The following is a 17,772-nucleotide window of genomic DNA, read 5'->3' as shown; positions in this document are numbered from 1 at the left end:
CGGACTCAAACACGGGGGGGGGGGCCCGTGCCGGTGCCGTCTGCACCGACAAAGGCAGCCAGTTCCATCAAACTCAATCAGAAGCACTGAGGCACTGGTCTGCGCTCTACATCTTTGGTGTCAAACTCCATCTTCAATCCTTTACGTCAAATTTAAATGCGTGGCAACCGCATTCAGATCTTGATAGAAGCCCCAATTTGCCCTGGACCCTGGATTTATTCCACAGTAGATACATACACATACAAGTAAGTACCCATGTACACCAGCTGGGCATGCTAGCATGTTATCATCTCCTCTGAGCTTCAGCGCACCCTCAATAAGAGGCTGTTGGAAACAAGGCAGTTATTCGGTGAGGTTTTCACCCCTCTGCCGGGGAAGTCATGTGAGCATGGCTTTTGTTTGATAGGAAACTGGACCTTTGCCCCTTTGGTGGCATTCCCTGTTCTCGGTGAAGCTAATATCACTCTCCGGTTTTGAAGCAAGCTGAATAAATTGGTTGTAACTAATGAAAAGCCAGTAAGTTTGGCTCTAAACATGCAGATCTGTTCTGCCCACCCAAATGATGAGCTCTTGATTTCTACACAAAGCCAACAAAAATCCTCTATTGACAACCAACAAGCCAATACACCCACCATCCAAAAGGAACGGAACCGAGCTGCGTGCTGTCACTAAGAAATCATTCTGGATGGCCCTGTGATAACAGCTGACCTCGCTTATGGAAGTCATCTTTGCTTGAGTATCCATACATGCATAAAAGGATGCCGTTTCTAAAAGCTCATTTTCTCTTTAATAATTGTCTGTTTTTCAAAAGCTATCAGCAGGTGCACATCATTTCAAAAGCCTCTTGTCCTTCATAATACAATATTCATCACGATTACATAGTATGAAATAAAAAGTAGCAAAACACAAGCGAGGGTAGTTCAATTAAATGCAACATAATCTCTTCTGCTGCAAAAGAAAAAAAAAAAGAAAAAAGAAAAGGAAAAAAAGAAAAAATAGCGCTGAGGCTAAAATCAGGTTCTGATGAAAGAAAAGGGGAAATATATTTCCACATATTTTTAATTATATAGAATTTCCTCAAACATGATTTTTCATAATATATTCCATTAAGTTAACATCATATTTGAAGAAAGAGCATTTTCCGATTTCATTTTAAGCCTGATTTTGAGCAATTACGATGTCATTGTTCCGCGGTAGAAAGGTTGAATTCATTTACTGTGTGGTTATGTTAGTTATGATTGATGTCTCTTCTCCAAATGATAAACCAATCACCTCAATGATATAATGTCATTTTAAGAGTGCCATAATCACATTTCTCTCAAACTAGAAGCTCTGATGAGTTCTAATAAAGATTTATGGTAGATTAAAGGCCTTCATAATATCAACAATGGATTGCTCGTTTGATGAGGGATTTGATTAGATAATTTTTTAAAAAAGAATATGAGTTTGCCAAATATATTAGGCCTGGCTTTGAAGAAGGGCATGGGCCATCATGAGTAGCATTCTATTGGTCCATTTGGCAAATGAATCATCTTAATATTTTTAGGAGGTCTCATATAACTGGAGAGCTTGGGACCAATGGTAGCTGATATTCATGGATAGAGCCAGTGCAACCTTCACAGGGAGCATTCTTGGCATCTCTTTTGCTTTTGATGATTTGTGTTAATGAATATCATGAGGGGTTATCTCAGAAGCAGTGCCAAAGCTCTGGGTCAAGTGCAATTTAATTAGTACCATGCCCTGTGCCCCCAGGCATGGATACTGAATCCCCAGGTAATTCTGCCCTCTTCTCTGTTCTTATGCTCAGGTGAAGACCCTACCAATTGGTGCATCCAAAACAAGGCGTGACTATTGCTGCCCTTGGGCCAACTCTTTCTAAGACTTAGAGAGTAGGAGTTGAAACATGAAACCCTCAAAAGTGTAGCAGAACCTAGCTTTCAGTCCCTCGGTTCTCTGAAGAAGAAAACCCAAAGAAGAATTCCAAATTTAGAAGCTGTGTTTATCACAGTGGCTCATGACCAGCTTGTTAAATTCAAGCGAAGTGGCCCAAGCAGAAGGTCATGTAAAGATCACACCCCAAACACTTCAGTCTTAGCATGGTATTCCGTATTCGTGTCAAGGGAATATATTTTTATCGCAAAGCCACATAAAACAAGCAAGGGGAAGTCAGAAGCCAATGATAAAAAAGGACTGAAACTGGAGGGCACACGGATGGGGTGTGTGAGGGTGTCCAGGGTCACTCAGCTGTGACCACAACGATAGTAATACAAAATTCAATATTTCAGTGTCTCCCCACACTTCACCTTTGAGTAGTGCATGCTTTCACATGAAGCCTTGGGAAAATTCTTCCCTCAGAAGGAGGCCCAGAGCCTGTTGTAACCAGGAAAACCTCTCCAATGGCTGTGACCCTCAGCAGACACAGCTTAGAACCACCAAGCCACAAAATGACAAATGTGTTTCACCTTGAGGCTCCCCACACCACCTTCTCCCGGTCTTGGCTTCAATCGTTGACATTTCGCTGGAGACTCACAAATGTCAAGCACAAAACACCACACAGATAGACACCACAGATTTTCCTTACCACTGCTGGAGGCTTGCGGGGGCCCTGAGCATGCTCTGAGCAGGTATGAATTGGGGGAGAATTCCTCATCAGGGTTGGTGTCCATGATCTGATGGGAGGTGTTGCTGTCTAGCAATGGCATCTGGCAGCTAACTGGTGGAGGATTATGGGAGCTAGGCAGCTGAGCAGATGGGAGGAGGCTAGACGAGGATGTAGGTGGAATGGGACGACCTGAGAAAGAGGACAGAGGGGTCAAAGGTCAGCAATGTGTGTCATGAGAGCATCCTAAGAAAGTCACATTGAAACCAGCTCACAATACAAATAAATAAATAAATAAATAAATAAATAAATAAATAAATAAATAAATTTTTTTTTTCATGTTCCAGATGTGCTTTTCAGAGCAGTTATGGTGTTTCTTTACCAGCCTAAGTGCATTACCACTTGTGTGATACTTGATCCTTTATGACTATAATTCATAAAATGGAATCCATTAGAATGAAATCAGTCTAGAAAAAAAGTCTATCTGCTTCGCTATGATCCCACGTCCACCTCATTTCTCCCTAAACCATCTCCTTGCTGGTCTTTCTATTTCTACTCTTGAGAAATTGTCCACCAACTCTGCCTTGACTCTGTCTCTTCTCCGTAGTAACTGAGATAACGTTTCCTAGGTTGAAACCAGGCCATAACCCTCCAATGGCTTCCCATTGTATGAAGAAAGAAATATTAGCCTCTGCCCCCATGATGCTGGGCATATCCTACCTTCTCTGGATCATGGCTGCTCAGCCACTTCCCTTCCCACATGGCTCTTTATTGTCCCGTGACCAGGACATTCTTATTTCTACTACATGAACACGTCAAACCACTCCATTCACACTTTAGTGAACACTTTCCCCTGCTTCTACTGCCTGCCCAGCATTCTCAAGACTTCGGCTTCTCCTCAGTGAAGCTCCCCACGTTTGCCTGCTTCAAACAAGAACTGCTTTTCTAGCCTATCGGCACATTTAAATATCCTCACAGACCTTACTGTTATCTGGTACTCAAAGTTGTTTCTCCCAGTCAACAAATAAAGAGGCTATACTAAAAATCAAATCCTTTAGCTTATGGTAGAAGGTGAGAACAGGCAGAGCCTACGCTGCTGTGTCAGTGGCTGGATCATTCATTGTATCACGTGGTTTATTTGGATATCCTGGCAGAATTCCTGTGATGCAAAGCTTGGATGTCCCATGGCATACCAAAGAGCAGTCAGGCTAGTAGGGTGGGTAGTAACCTGGATCCGACCTTAGGATGGCCACATGACATACCACTGGAACCTCTTCCTCCCCGGCAGCAGGCTCCTCACACAGACTCGTGTGTAATGACAACTGCTGCCTATACATTCGCCAACTGTGCCCTTGCACCAGGGTCATTGTAATCGTTGCCTGTCTGGTTTGCTTGTAAGGAAACTAATGAGAGTCTATGAGCCGGGAGGAGCAGCCCAGGAAGCCGAGACATGACAGGAAACCAGAGATTCAGATGAAAAGTTGGACTCTGAGAAGTGTTTCTGCTTGAAACGTGTGTTTCCTGAAAAGATGCACAGATAGAGATACACTCAAGACATTCTGCTGGGTACCGACATTCGATGCTGCATTCATAACCGTTTATTATTGCATCTTTGCGTAGAGTTTCATTTACACTTTAGTAAATAGAACTGGCTTATTATTATTAAGTGCACTATACAGTACCCTAGAGGGAAGATTCTAGTTCAACCAGTGCATGTGCAGATGTTTTGAATTCTAAGGATCCTACCATTCTGCCCTCAGACATCTCCTCTAGGGAGGAGCCAGAGGGGTTAAGAGGCTAAGAAGCAGAGTGGTACAATGCACTAAGATAGGATGCCACAGGGGCAGAAGAAGAAGATGCTTGGCAGGAGTCAGGGTTTTAAATAAGGATCCCTGAAAGGGCGGACTCTTGAACAAGGCTCCGAAGAAAATGCAAATAACTCTGGTGGGAGAAAATGGGATGAACAGTCATAAGCAGGCATCAAACCACTGTCAGTGTATACCCTTGGGAGGGACAGAAGTGACACAAAATGGAGGATGTAAGAAGCCCTTAAAGTCTAAGTGATTTTTAATGTTTTAAAATGTATGTGTCTCTACGTACATTTCGTGGACATCTCAAGAGGGTGTAAGACCTCCTGCAGCTGGAGTTGCTAATGGATCTGAGCTGACCGACATGGGTGCCGGGAACTGAACTTGGGTCCTCAGGAATATCTGCTCTCAGCCACAGAGGCATCTCTCTAGCCCTAAAATTTAAACCCTAAGTTTCTTACCCAGGAACACAACGGAAATGATCAGGAACCATCTTTGTCATTGTCACTGGGTAAATGGAATGCTCTGAAGTGTCTGATACATTTGGAGCTGTTGGGAAGCAGTATAAGACATGGCGGTTTTGTCAGGTGCTCCGGACTGAGCGCTATGAAGTTTTATTAGAATCAGTGCTATCATGGAGCCAATAGTTTTGCCATGGACCTTCTAACAATAAGGCTATCACTACCACCATCCTGTTACTGATCATTGCATGGTACCTCTCTGCCACCCACTGGACCACTCTGTTTCCTTGCGTAATCTTTCTTAATCCTTGAAACAATCTTGTTATGTTAGAGTGGCCCCATATTCCGATAGAACAGGAGAATAACAGTGGTCTCCTTTTACAGACGAGGAAACGGAAACAAAGAGGCCTAGCTCAACAGTTAGAAAACGTCAAGAGCGGGGCTTGAACTTGGGTTTGCCTTTCCCCAATCCACTCCGAATCTACTCATGGTGCTTGTCCAAGCAGCATGGTAATATGGTAAAGCAAATAACAACACACAATGATAATGATAATAAACAGTAATGATACGGTTACATAAAGGGTAAGAAAGGTGTGCAAGAAGAGAGATTCTTCCAGGTACCTCCTCCCTATCCCGGGGCATCCTCTGGATCTCAGGTAGGGCCTGAGTTTGAATAACCACACATAGCAGCTATTATTCCACAGGTTCAGAGTTTTTACCACCAACTGTTCTTAAGCTCCCGATGATGTTACCCTCATCCTCCTTCAAGGCAGGATGACTGGAGATGGCCCTGACTGGGTCTGGGGTGCTCAATGCTCATGTTGTCATTGTAGCTCAGATAGGGGGGGATTTCTAAGTCACGGTCAATAGGCATTCAAGCGTGAGCTACTGAGGCATAGCTGAAAAATGGATGCTGAAGAATAAGAATGGGGGGAGGCCGATTTTTAAAAGTTTTTTTTTGAGCGACCAAATGGAGTTTAGGTTCAAGTGCAGTTTCCCAAGAGCCTGAAAGGATGGTTGCGGTGAAATCATTTTTACCATGAACTTCTGGGAATTTTGTTCAGCCTGAAGTCATTTCATACAGTACAGACAACAGAGCCTTTTCATATTCACAGATCCTGACAATAGAGGAAGAGTCTCCAAGTAGTGATGGCTACCAGCAAGTAGAGTGGAATGAAGTCCCTATGCAGAATCAAGAAATCCAGAGGCACAGGGAGCCACTGGGAGCCACACAGTTCTATGATGCATGGTTACAGTACACACAGCAACCCTGTCACTACGTGTAGGATTTTAGAGTCACTAGATCTGCCCCGAGTCAGACAGTGTGCTGTTCTCCGTTTGTTAGGTCATTTGCTAAATTTGTTCACTTAGGATGGAGACTCTGCCCCTGCCTCTTCCAACTGACAGAGACCATCTGTGTGGATGCAAACAGGTTCCAAAGTACAGGGGAGAGAGCTGGAACTTACACGCCTCCCTTTGCGGACTCTGTTTGCTTACAGAAAGCCATAGTGTGGGCGGGCAGCTAACCAGGTGACGGGCTCTAGCCTGACTCCCAGATTAGGTATGGCCAGAAGTTCTTTATTCCCAACTGTTTCTCCAGTTTTCTTTTGAACGAGTACGAAGTCCCCAGCAAATGCACAGAAAACCACACTGAACTGATTGTTACAAAGCACAAAGGTACATGCAACATGTCATTTGTTGAGCTCCTATGGTCTTGCACATGTGCAAGCATATATATATATATAATATATGTGTGTATGTATATGCATATATATGTATATATATATGTATACATATTTATAGACATCATATACATACACTTTATACATATGGGAGTTTTCTGAGATCCCCATGTAAATCAGACTCTGATTATCTACATGACTGAATTCCCTGCTACTTTAAGCATAGAGACTAATTCAGTTTGCTAATATGTCTGTTTTCAGAGGAGGGAGATTTTGTATTGTTTCCCACTTGTAGAAATTCCGTTATAGCCAGACAAAGCAATTCCACGCAATGTCTGATAGATGTGGAGGATGCTGCTATGCCCTATCTTCCAGTGGGAAGACAGTGACATCATCAATTAGAAAACTCATAGACATGGATGAGGAGAGGGAGCAGATGCACAGGGCTTATTTGCCATCCATGCTTCAGGCTCTCCATCTTCACCCACTGCAGTCATCCCTAAAAGCATCATCATCCACCATCTGTGGTGCTGGAGTATTGCTCCAACTCCCATTGTGTCTATTACGGTGCCATTTCGCTGCTCAGACACAGCTCGCTCCAGACGTCGTCCAATAAGTTCAAAAGGCTGCACTTCCTTCTCATCCTCCCCAAACAATAAACAGTCACTGGGAAGGTGATGCTGTGCCTTGGCCATTTTTGATATATTCGCTAATTTATGCCGGGGGGTGGACTGGAGAGCAATGCCAAATTCACTTCAAAGGATTTGCTCCTTTTCATCGGGAAGATGGAATGGTGAGCTGATATTCCAGTGTTCTATGTAGGCACTACATAGTTGATTTATGTAGTGGTGGTTTGTCAAGATATTTGGTGGAGCACAGAGACATGCTTAAGACACGACAAAATAAAGGGCAGTATAGGGGACAAATAGAAATCTGATCAGCCTCTCTGATAGTTGCTTGTCTTGTTGCTGTAACACAAATAGTTAACGAGAGAAAGCCACTTAAGGAAGGGAGGGTTTAGTTCAAAGGGTAGGAATAGGAACAAGGTGACACCAGGTCCTTGAGACAGTGGGTCATCTAGCATCCAAAGTCAGGATGCAGAAAGCACGGAATGCACAGCCCCTGGACCTCACTATTCACAATGGGTAGGTAGTCCCACTTCCATTACCTAAACTAGAAAATCCCTACAAAGCACACCTAGAGGCTAGTCTCCAAGGCAGTTCAAGAGTTCATCAAGTTGACAATGGAATTACCCACCACACTCCTTAGCAGTTCTATGTAGTATGTGATCTTGCTTTTCACCGAGAACCCAACTAAATATTTCACACGTGCTTTCTGTTTTTAACACCGGAAAACTTTTCGAGAACTAATTACATTTTAATTTCTTTCGCATTGACAGGTAAGAGAAGCCGAGACCAGATATTGCCCTGTTAGCAAGTGCAGGGTTATGGTGCTGGTTCATTCTACCATTGCCTACATCGGAGAGTGGCCAAAACAGTGCACATCGCTGCTGTTCTAGAATCCACTGGGGAATTCATTCCCAAGGAGGTAACTAACATAGGTGTCCCCTGCAATGTCCATGTTGAGAACTGTCAAAGAGTCAGTGGGTTATAAAGGGGAAAAGATGTTCTGGAATCAAAACTTGAACATCTCCAGTGGTACCATAAGTCCAATGGCTTAATAAAAGTCATGTTCCTCATTAATTCAAGTTGAGCTCCGAAGGACTGTTTCGATACAAGGAAAAGAGTTGGCTACAGTATTTAAATGACTTCCCTTAGTGATGGCTTCTACTTCCTGCTCTCTATTTAGATATCACCAAGTCACCTTTTTTTTCCAGAGAAGGGGGAGGTGGGATCTGGGAGACCGTGAGGCTAGAGTGACGTAAGGTGTCCTTCCACTGAGAAGGGATCCTGCCTCTGAATGGAGTGAATGGAAAAGGAGTGGATAATAAAAAGCTGGAGAGATCATTACTGACTATGTTGGTAGAGCATCTGGATTCAGCCAATCCTGGAGCACCCCTGCCTCCGAACTTTGCAATAGACGTATCAATTTATTCTCTACGTCTTTTGTTCTTCTCTTAACCCAGCCTTGAGTTTGTTGTTGTTGGCACTTAGGAATAAAGAAACCGCTTTCCTCAAACATATCATCAAGGCCAAATGCGGAAGTGACTTGGCCAAGGTCACATAGCTGCTCCACAGAACTAGAAAAACTTCTGCCTCCAGAAGGAAAAAAAAAAAAAATAAAGTGTGCTCTTTAGGTTGAGTTTCTTCCTGTTCAATGACAAGAAATGGAACATGGGGTCCTAGAGAAAGCATTTCTGGTGGAAAGTAACTAATCTGTTTGTAAGAAGACTGCAGGTATCAAGAGGGTGTCAGAGAGAGACAGCAGATGGGTGCCCACCTCTTACCAGTCAAGCATGTGCACAGTGGTTTTATTGTGCTCAGCACCGGAGAGAAACTCAAATCGCCTTCCAGCCAACATCAGTTTTTCGCTACTCCTTGATCTGGGTTCTGAATTCCTTGCTTATATCTTAAATGTTTGTGTCAAAACAAAGATAGTTACATCCTCTTCCCACTGCATCAGGATGTAGTCCAGGCTGGCCTTGAACTTACCGAGTGAGCAAACGATTTTCAGAACCCAGACACCACACCTGGCAATACTTCTAATCAAAATCGCAGGATGCAAGAATGATATCCGATATGTGGACCATCTCAAAATTAAAATATAGGTGCAGACTTCTAATATATATCTTACATCAACTATATTACATTCTCACATACATCTGTCTTCCTGGTTACAAATATTAAGTACAAATCTCATGTTAGATTACATCTCCTTCTCTGGTGGAATGTTGCTGCTACATGGTGTAATTTGACAATGTCTGAAGGTATTTGGTTATGGCAGTACCGGAGATGCAGTGGACATTGTTAAGCATCTAGTGGGGAGGCTGCTAAGCGTCTTACAAGTCCTAGGACAGTCCCTCATGAGCAAGAATGTCCCACCGTAAAGGTAAAATTTGCTTCGAGTATGTCTCATTACTCACTGGGAGGCATACACCTTCTCTGGGAGCTAGGAGAGCCCTGCATGTCATGAGAGAGCTGAATGCTTTTACTGAGGCAGGGGACCCAGCAGGAAGAATGCTAGAATACAGTTCTATGTTATGTTTCCCTCATGCAAGGATTCGCCACTGTAGCCTTCTTAAGTCAGTGAGGTAGTACTGGCCAAACAGCATCTGATTTATTCTATATCACTCTGTGAAAGTGTGTGTGTGTGTGTGTGTTTGTATATGTGTGTATGTGTGTATTTGTGTGTGTATATGTGTTTGTATAATTGTGTATGTGTGTGTTTATGTCTATGTGTGTATGTGAATGTGTGTGTGTGTGTGTGTTTTACAGTGCAGACCTAATTACACTCAACTCGCCAAAGCCCAGTTAAGAATTTTCATAGAAACACATTATTTTCAGTAGGTGTTTCTGGTAAAAAAAAAAAAAAATACCCCTTCTGATTGCACACAAGCTATTGTATGTAATTTGTTGGGAGGGAGGCGTGCCTTTGGACTGGCCCCAGTTAAAGTGCCTGGCACAGGGGCACCAGCATGAACTGCCTTCACAGTTTGGGGGTGTGAGCACTTGGGTGTTGCTACTACATCTCACCAGGTTGTGTGTTTATACATCACACCTCCCAAGCATCTCTGCACTTTAGAAGGTGTAAAATTCAGATCAGGTTATAGATGGAGGTTAGAGTTCAGTTTTTAAATGCTTTCTGTAATGCTTTATGCCATATGCAATGTTTCTCATATTCATGAAGAAAAAACACAGTGAATCAGTATGGCTTACTCTTCCAAGGATACAAATCTTTCCTTGGTCAGGGACAATACTTTTTATTAACACTTTCTTTTAAATGAATTTTTGAGGATTTTAATCTCTCTCTCTCTCTCTCTCTCTCTCTCTCTCTCTCTCTCTCTCTCTGTGTGTGTGTGTGTGTGTGTGTGTGTGTGTGTGTGCATGAACATGTGGGCATGTGTGTTGGTGCCTGCACAGGCCAGAAGAGGGCTTCAGATCTCTTGGGCTGCTGTGAACTGCCCCATGTGTATGCTGGGAACCGAATTCAGATCTCCATGAGAACCAACCGTTCTTTACTGCTGAGCCAACTTTCCAGCTCCTTAAACACTTCCTGCCCGGAAAATCTATTCGCACCTTCATTAATATCTTTAGGATGAGGCATATTATTTGTTGATATGCAGGGCCACTTGGCAGAATGTTCCATGGGGACAGGCATGCTCCTTGTCTACATGTGGCCACCGTACACTTCACCTGAGCCTACCAGAAAGAGGAACTAGACCCTAATTTTGTAGAATTTCAACTGACTTATAGTCAAGTAGTTCCCATAACTATCATACCGAACAGCACAGCCCGACAGCACTGTATAGATCAGCTCTTAAATGTCTACCAAAGGCCTATATAACAAACCTTGGTCTTTGGTGTGGCTCTATTGAGACAGGGTCACCGGGCTGTGCCTATGTAGAGTGTTGTATTGTGGCACTCTGATCTAGTCCCATGGGATTTTAGCTTTATCATGGAGTATGACCTGCCATGCTGCCTCCTCACAGGCCCAACTAAGAGGGGGCACTCAAGGACAGACATACGCCTTTAAAACCGTAAGACAAAGCCAACATTGTCTCTTTGTAAGCTAACTGCTTCTTTATAAAATGCCTCACCTATTATGGTATCTGGATTATCTGATACTGGTGTCCCTCCCTTCCGTCTCCCTCCCATGTAAAAGCCAACATACTTCTGAACGCACAGATTTCCTCATGTCATGCATATTAATCTTCACAAGACTGCCTATCACACACGGTGTGGTTCTATTTCATAATTATATTAATTAATTAATTCTATGTGTATATGTGAGGAGGGGCATGTACCACGCCATACAGGCCAAAGTTGTATGTGGAAGTCAAGAGGACAGCCTTTAAGAGCTGATTCTTTCCTTCTATCATGTGGGTCCCAGGGATTGAACTCAGGTCATCAAGCTTGCCAGCAAGCCCCTTTCTTCACTGAGCCATGTTGTAGGCCTCCTCTTTCTAATTCTTGCATAGAGAACTCATCCATCACTTACATGCCAACTGCACCGTAGTCATGTGTTTAAAAATCTGCATATTTCATTCCTCATTTCCCTCGATGTTCATATATCTCCCCTTCTCATCCATGGTTTCAATATCCACCCAAAAACTCCCTTAGAGACCCTGACCCTAGACCATCTTCTTTACAGGCATGTTTTCAAGGGATTTATATCAGTGTTCTTGATGCTGACTTTACTGTTGGGTGTCTTTAGTTTTAGGCTCTAAAATAATAATAATAATAATAATAATAATAATAATAATAATAATAATAATAATAATAATAATGCTGTGGGCATGGCAGGAACAGAGTTGAATTCGATTTTAAATACACGTTGCCCATTTAAAACCAAATGGCCTAGAACAGTAAACCCATTGCTTCATGTGGGTGCTTCTGTCACCTTCTAAGAAGGCTGTCTGAACGACATGCAGAAGACAAGGGACACACTGAGAAGTGTCCCTGCCCTGCCTGACCCCATTCAATATAATCACTGTCAAAGGCAGCTAGTGGGAAGAAAAGTTCTACGGAGAGATTTGAAAGTCCCTAGGTCCACGCCGAAGTTTAATTTCCAAAAGCAAATATCCTTCAGGACACATCTTAATGTGTCGATTCATTTTTACATCATCTCTGTGATCCCAAGTGAAGTGAATGAAAAAAATTAAGCCCTCCTGATGCACAAGGCATCATCTCTTGTCTCTTTGTAAATATTCTTATATTTAATCATACGAGGAACTTTTGGGGGTAGGCAACATCTTCCCGTTCTAAGGGTGAATCAGCTGAACTACATGGGGTTGTAAGTTGAAATGGAGGAAGAATTTGAAGTCAGATATTCAGCCTCCAGATCACCCCACCATTCAGTGGAAATGAGAAATGATTTGAACAAATCTTTATTAAAAGATTGGTATGAGGTAGCAATTGCTGGTATGGTAATATAATTTGAATGGGGCCACACTGAAGATCAAATCTCAGTCTTCTTACTGACTTACTGGCTAATTCTGGAGAAGTCCCCTGTCCTCCTTTTGCTCTTTTCTTTCTTTCTTTTTTATTTTTTTCTGTGCTCAACTGTTGATAAACAAAATGTGTGTAAACATTCTTCACTAGTTATTATAAGGATTAACTGAGACATTTATGTGAACTTTCTGAAGTAAATGGTAAGTATTATTATCATGCATAAAGGGGAGAAGATAGATGTAGTGCTCCCCTTCAGGACCCTTTGAGGATTAAATCATAACATATAGGAAAGCACACTGCAAATGTTACAGCGCTCTACAAATGGTAATGGCTTTTACTCCCGTTATTGGATGCATCCCCTTTCCAAGGCTTTGTCTGCAGATAGCAAACAGTTCTCACCCGTATGTCTGTGTTTTGCTATGTGCTTTAGGGACAGCACAGATAAAACATGAGCTCTGCGCAGCAGATACATGAACTATTTCATCTCTTTGCTGCCAACATTCATACTGCCTATTCCTTGTTGGGTGTTCCTTAATAAGATGGTAGAGATTACATGCCTTGAGAATCTTCCTACCAATGCGTCAAAAAAAAAAAAAAAAAAAAAAAAAAAAAAATCACCAAGATAGAGAAAGACTAAAGAGTCTCAGCCACAGTGTAGCTCATGCTACAGTGAAGAGATTAACACTCATCCATGGTGCATGAATATTGAGTATGAAAACATGCTAGGCAATATGTTTAGTCTATTTCATGGTTGGGATGCAATCCTTTTATCAATACTATGTGGCAGGTGCTGATCTCTGTTTTATTGGGGTAACCTGAAGCTTGTAGAGATCTAGGGGTACGGGATGGGGGGGACCACAGTAAATGGGCAGAATTAAGATGATATAGCCACACAGTGTCTTCACTTCTAGAGCTGTAGAGAAAAGGAGCCATGAATTTCATGTAGCCTAAAGCAGGATATCTGGCTAGCACTGTGGAGGTAACTTACGGTCTGCAGGGAGTTTTCATCTTAGATTTAAATTCTCTAATCTTTAAGCATTACCTTGCTTACTTGACAAGCATGGTGTGCCGGTTAGCTGTTTCCCCCCCAATCAACGTGACACAGCTCAATTTAGAAACTGTCTCTGTCAGGCTGGCCAGTAAGCAAGTCTGTGGGAGGTGTTTTTGATTATTAAATGATATAGGAGGGCTTAGTGCATTGTGGGTGGCATTACCCATGGGGTATAAGAGCAGGCTAAACAAGCCATGGGGAATAAACCAGAAAAGAGTGTTTCTTAATGACCTCTGCCTCATCTCCAGCCTTAAGTTCTGCCCTGACTTCCTCTCGTAATGAACTGTAATCAAAACATGCAAGCCAAAGAGATCCTTTCCTCCCCTCTTTCGACTTGATCATAGTATTTATTACATAACAGAGAGCAAACTCAGACCCATGGGAATCACTAATTAGGCCAGCCTTAAATGAGAATTTGTATCCTAGCAGACATGTACAATCTGAATTGTATTTTTTCCTCCCCTTCTCTAAAGCCTAGCTTAGTTTTTTTTTGTTTTTTTTTCCCCCAGGAATATCAGAAATGAGGCTTCATATTTTTCTCCCTGTGGCTCTGTGGGAGCCTTGACTTCAAAGCCTCCTTATGAATACTCTCTGGGAATACTGTGTGTCAATGCAGAGAGCTTGGAGGCCTGAGAAGTTTTAGAAGGCAACTTTAAAGGACAGGGAGAAGCTGTAAGGGAGAGGAAGAGAATGACTGTCACACCTGGGGGCCTATGATCACTCTGTGTCAGCTGCATGGTTACTCAGCCTCTAGCTGGGGTGTGAAACAATTGAGTTGGACTTGACCTAGCATCCTGGTTAGTTGTGATTGCAGAGATGTGACCAGCAGGGCTTTCATGGACTTCCATGAATTGGTCACTGGATCATAGAGTCTTAGATCAGCTCCCAAGTATGTGTGTGTGTGTGTGTGTGTGTGTGTGTGAGTGTGTGCACACACATGCTTGACACATACCATAAATTGACCAGTGTCAGCAAAATTAATATGCACCCACTGGCAGTGTTGGCGAAGGCACTATTTTCATAAATAATGCCTTCCTCGCCTTTTATAAGCCTGTTTGAAGACCTGCAGTTCATACTGGCTACAACTCAAAACCCATCTAATGAAAGTACCTCCACTGTCAGCAATGTTAATGTCACTTTAAAGAGTGTGAAATGTCGCTAAATGTGTCAGGAAACAATTAGATAACATAAGAGGCATGTTTTCTCAGCGCACAGAGGAATATATTATGCAGGCAGGAGATAAACTCGAAGTTTTCTGAGCTCCAGTGCATTCAATGTTCTCCCCCCCCCCCCTTTGAATCCAACAGAGAAATTGTTTGGCAAGAGTAAGCCCTGTTTCAAATACTTGGAGAAGGGAGAAAGGCCTGCTTTGCTTCTGACTGCTGTCGGTTGAGCCCTGTGCTATCAGGCTGGGCGAGATGCAAACGGCCTTCCACTCAAATTAAATGTGTGCCCTCCTAATTAGCATTATAAATATAGGTTTCTCTGAGCCAGAGTTGATAAAATTACAGTGCTGGCCTGGAAGGGAACCGGCAGCTCTCCTTTATGGAAACAATGGCCATAGTATGTGCGTGGTTAGAACAATGCCCGCAGAGCCTGCCCCTATCTCCAGAGGTCAGCCTGGGAAAAGAAGGTAAATGCCAAGTGGGCTGACATTATGACAGTCATCTGAGCCCAGATGCAATCTGCTCTTTGAATGGCACAACGTAAAGCTTGGCTCCTCTAGTCCTGGGAGAAGGGATCTCGCTGTACAGATTCTGTGTGGAGTTTTTGTCATTCCTACCACCTGTAGGGCTCTGAATGAAGCCTCAACGCCACAGGCAAGGGCTGGCTCCAACAAAGAGCTTTCCAGCCACCCAACTCCCTGGCACTGCTCTCCATGGTGCTGAAGTAATATTGGCCAACATCCAATGGGGAGCATCTTCCATCCGTAACTCTGCAGTGCATTTGCTGGGCCTCTGGGGCAATTTGGAAGGAGGTCAAGAAACAAGGAAGTTGAGAGCAGAATCAAACAAAGACTGTGACATAACCAACGAATGATGGTCAGGAGGCAAAGCAGGGAACGGGATTGCTTTGATATCCTGTTCAAGAAATCCTAGTCGCCAAGCCTGATGCAACTTCCAGACAGGGTGCAAATGCTGGAAAGCCTTGGTGAGTGAAAAATTTGTGAGCCAGGAGGCATGACGGATTGCCATTGTGGTCATGCAGAAGGAGGCTTGTGTGTGCAACTAGCGAATGTCACCATGGTCAAGGAAGTGGAGAGTGAGCATCTATAGACATGCAGAATACTCACGGAAACAAGACCATCTTTGATACATACGGAACAAAGGCTATGCTGGGTGTTGCCTGGCACATAGTTTACATGGAGTTCTGCTGTTAAGGCTTGAATTTGGGTCTACAAATAACCTTCTGCTCACGCCCTCTGCAATTCTTTTATTTAGAATAGCTTTCAAGCTAGTGTTCTTTTCCAAAAGTGAGGGGGACAAAGTCAGAGGCTGAGCTATTGAAACTCAAAGCAATCTACGTACAAACTCCCTCCAATACAAGTTCTTGCAGGAAACTTAAGTGCTGTTAACTGATCAAAAACTTCACTTTGTTGATGATAAAACTGTAGTTAAAAGGGGGGGGGGGGGCTTGTTCCAGACCACATAGCAGGCAGCTGACCTAAGTTAATGGTTTTGACTACCAGTTATATTCTTCTCTGATATTTAAGTTTGGGGATAAGCAGAAAACCCAAAGTCTCAAAGTATAAACTGAGACAAAGAAAATCTGGCTTCCCAGACAATCATATAATTGTGCCAGAATTCTACAGTATCCATGCATCTAACATTACACTTTTATTGGTCAAACCATGCTTTTTGACATACTGGTTTTCCCCCCTCAGGATATGCACACTTGTCCCATGAAAGACCACAATGAAGTAGTTCATGATGGAGAAACTGGCTCAGGAATGAGGCTCCCATAGCACGCCACGCTGGTATGAGTATATCAGGGCTGCCTGATCCTTTCTGTTCAAGGATGATATCTTCAGAGCCAAGATAAGACACTGGGTTGCCCAGGGGAGTAATTAAGATGGATGTAGGCACTAGAAATAAGGTTAAAGGCTGTACAGCTCTTGATCTTGGAAAAGAGTTAGGGGAAGGTGTAGCAATTCTCAGATAATTGAGTCTTGACCCAAGGAAGAAGAAATGGACTTTCACAAGTTGGCTTAGCTGTCACGATTAGAAATAATGAAAGTTAAGGAAGACAGATTAAGCTTTGTACATACTGCATGTATGTAGGTCTCCCCACTAAGAGCTCTTCCCAACATGAAGAAATACCTAGGCCTGTGTGCTGTCATTCGTGCCAGAGGATCAACAACCCTACTGACCGCTCACTCTGCACACATTTATGAACAACCACAGCCTCTAGTCCAGGAGGCTGTTGAATCTACATCCTTGTAATTTCAGTTTTCTCTCTTCCAAGGTACCTAACAGTCTCTGTGCACAAAGTGATTAATAAATATTTGTTGACTACATGAGAAAACATGCAGAGAGCTCTTTGATGATGTCACATCAGACCCACCGCCCCTGTAAGGTAATAGGTAAATCACAGGAGGTATCTCAGCTTTGGTCATCAAAGAGTCACACCACATCCTGGCCCATCGGTGAGAAAGGATTTTAGACCTTTCAAATTTAGCTTCTCTTCTACCTCCCCATCATTTCTGAGCATTCTTATCGCAGTCTCCTGAGGTCAAAGAGACAGAGAATCATGTATAAGATGACTGAAAAGCAAACCACTTGCTAGAATATTTTCCCAACAGAAGCCAGAGATGTATTTTACTTCCTGTCCTCTAACTATGTCGAAAATAAATTCATTCCCTGCTGAAAATTAAGACCCATACAGATTTATTCATCCTTAGAGGACTTTACTTAAAGAAAACATGTCACCATGTTGAAACTTAAGCTCAAATTAATTATAACAAGTGTAATATTTGGCCAGCCCGAGTCTCATGATTCAATGTTCCTGCTTGATCGGTTTCCAGTGCTAAATAAGAGTCTATAACTATTCTCAATGTAATAACACTTTTTTTTTTTTTTTTTGCTTTTATGACTGCTTTC

At 42.9% G+C, this 17,772-nt stretch overlaps 1 protein-coding gene across 6 annotated transcripts in view; it reads right to left on the bottom strand.

The window, feature by feature from the left end:
• TENM2 (teneurin transmembrane protein 2) overlaps positions 1-17,772 on the bottom strand; it is a gene marked incomplete at its 5' end in the record, with an annotated part of 923,762 nt that overhangs the window by 364,575 nt on the left and 541,415 nt on the right. For all 6 annotated transcript variants that reach the window (XM_080942456.1, XM_080942457.1, XM_080942458.1 and 3 more), the window contains one exon: positions 2,582-2,791. In XM_080942456.1, coding sequence (XP_080798582.1) covers positions 2,582-2,791 — 210 coding nt within the window. The remainder of the gene's footprint in view (positions 1-2,581; positions 2,792-17,772) is intronic.

This window comes from Micromys minutus (assembly GCF_963924665.1).
Source record: "Micromys minutus genome assembly, chromosome: 31".
NCBI classification, from domain to species: domain Eukaryota; kingdom Metazoa; phylum Chordata; class Mammalia; order Rodentia; family Muridae; genus Micromys; species Micromys minutus.
This window is presented reverse-complemented; position numbering and strand designations above follow the sequence as displayed.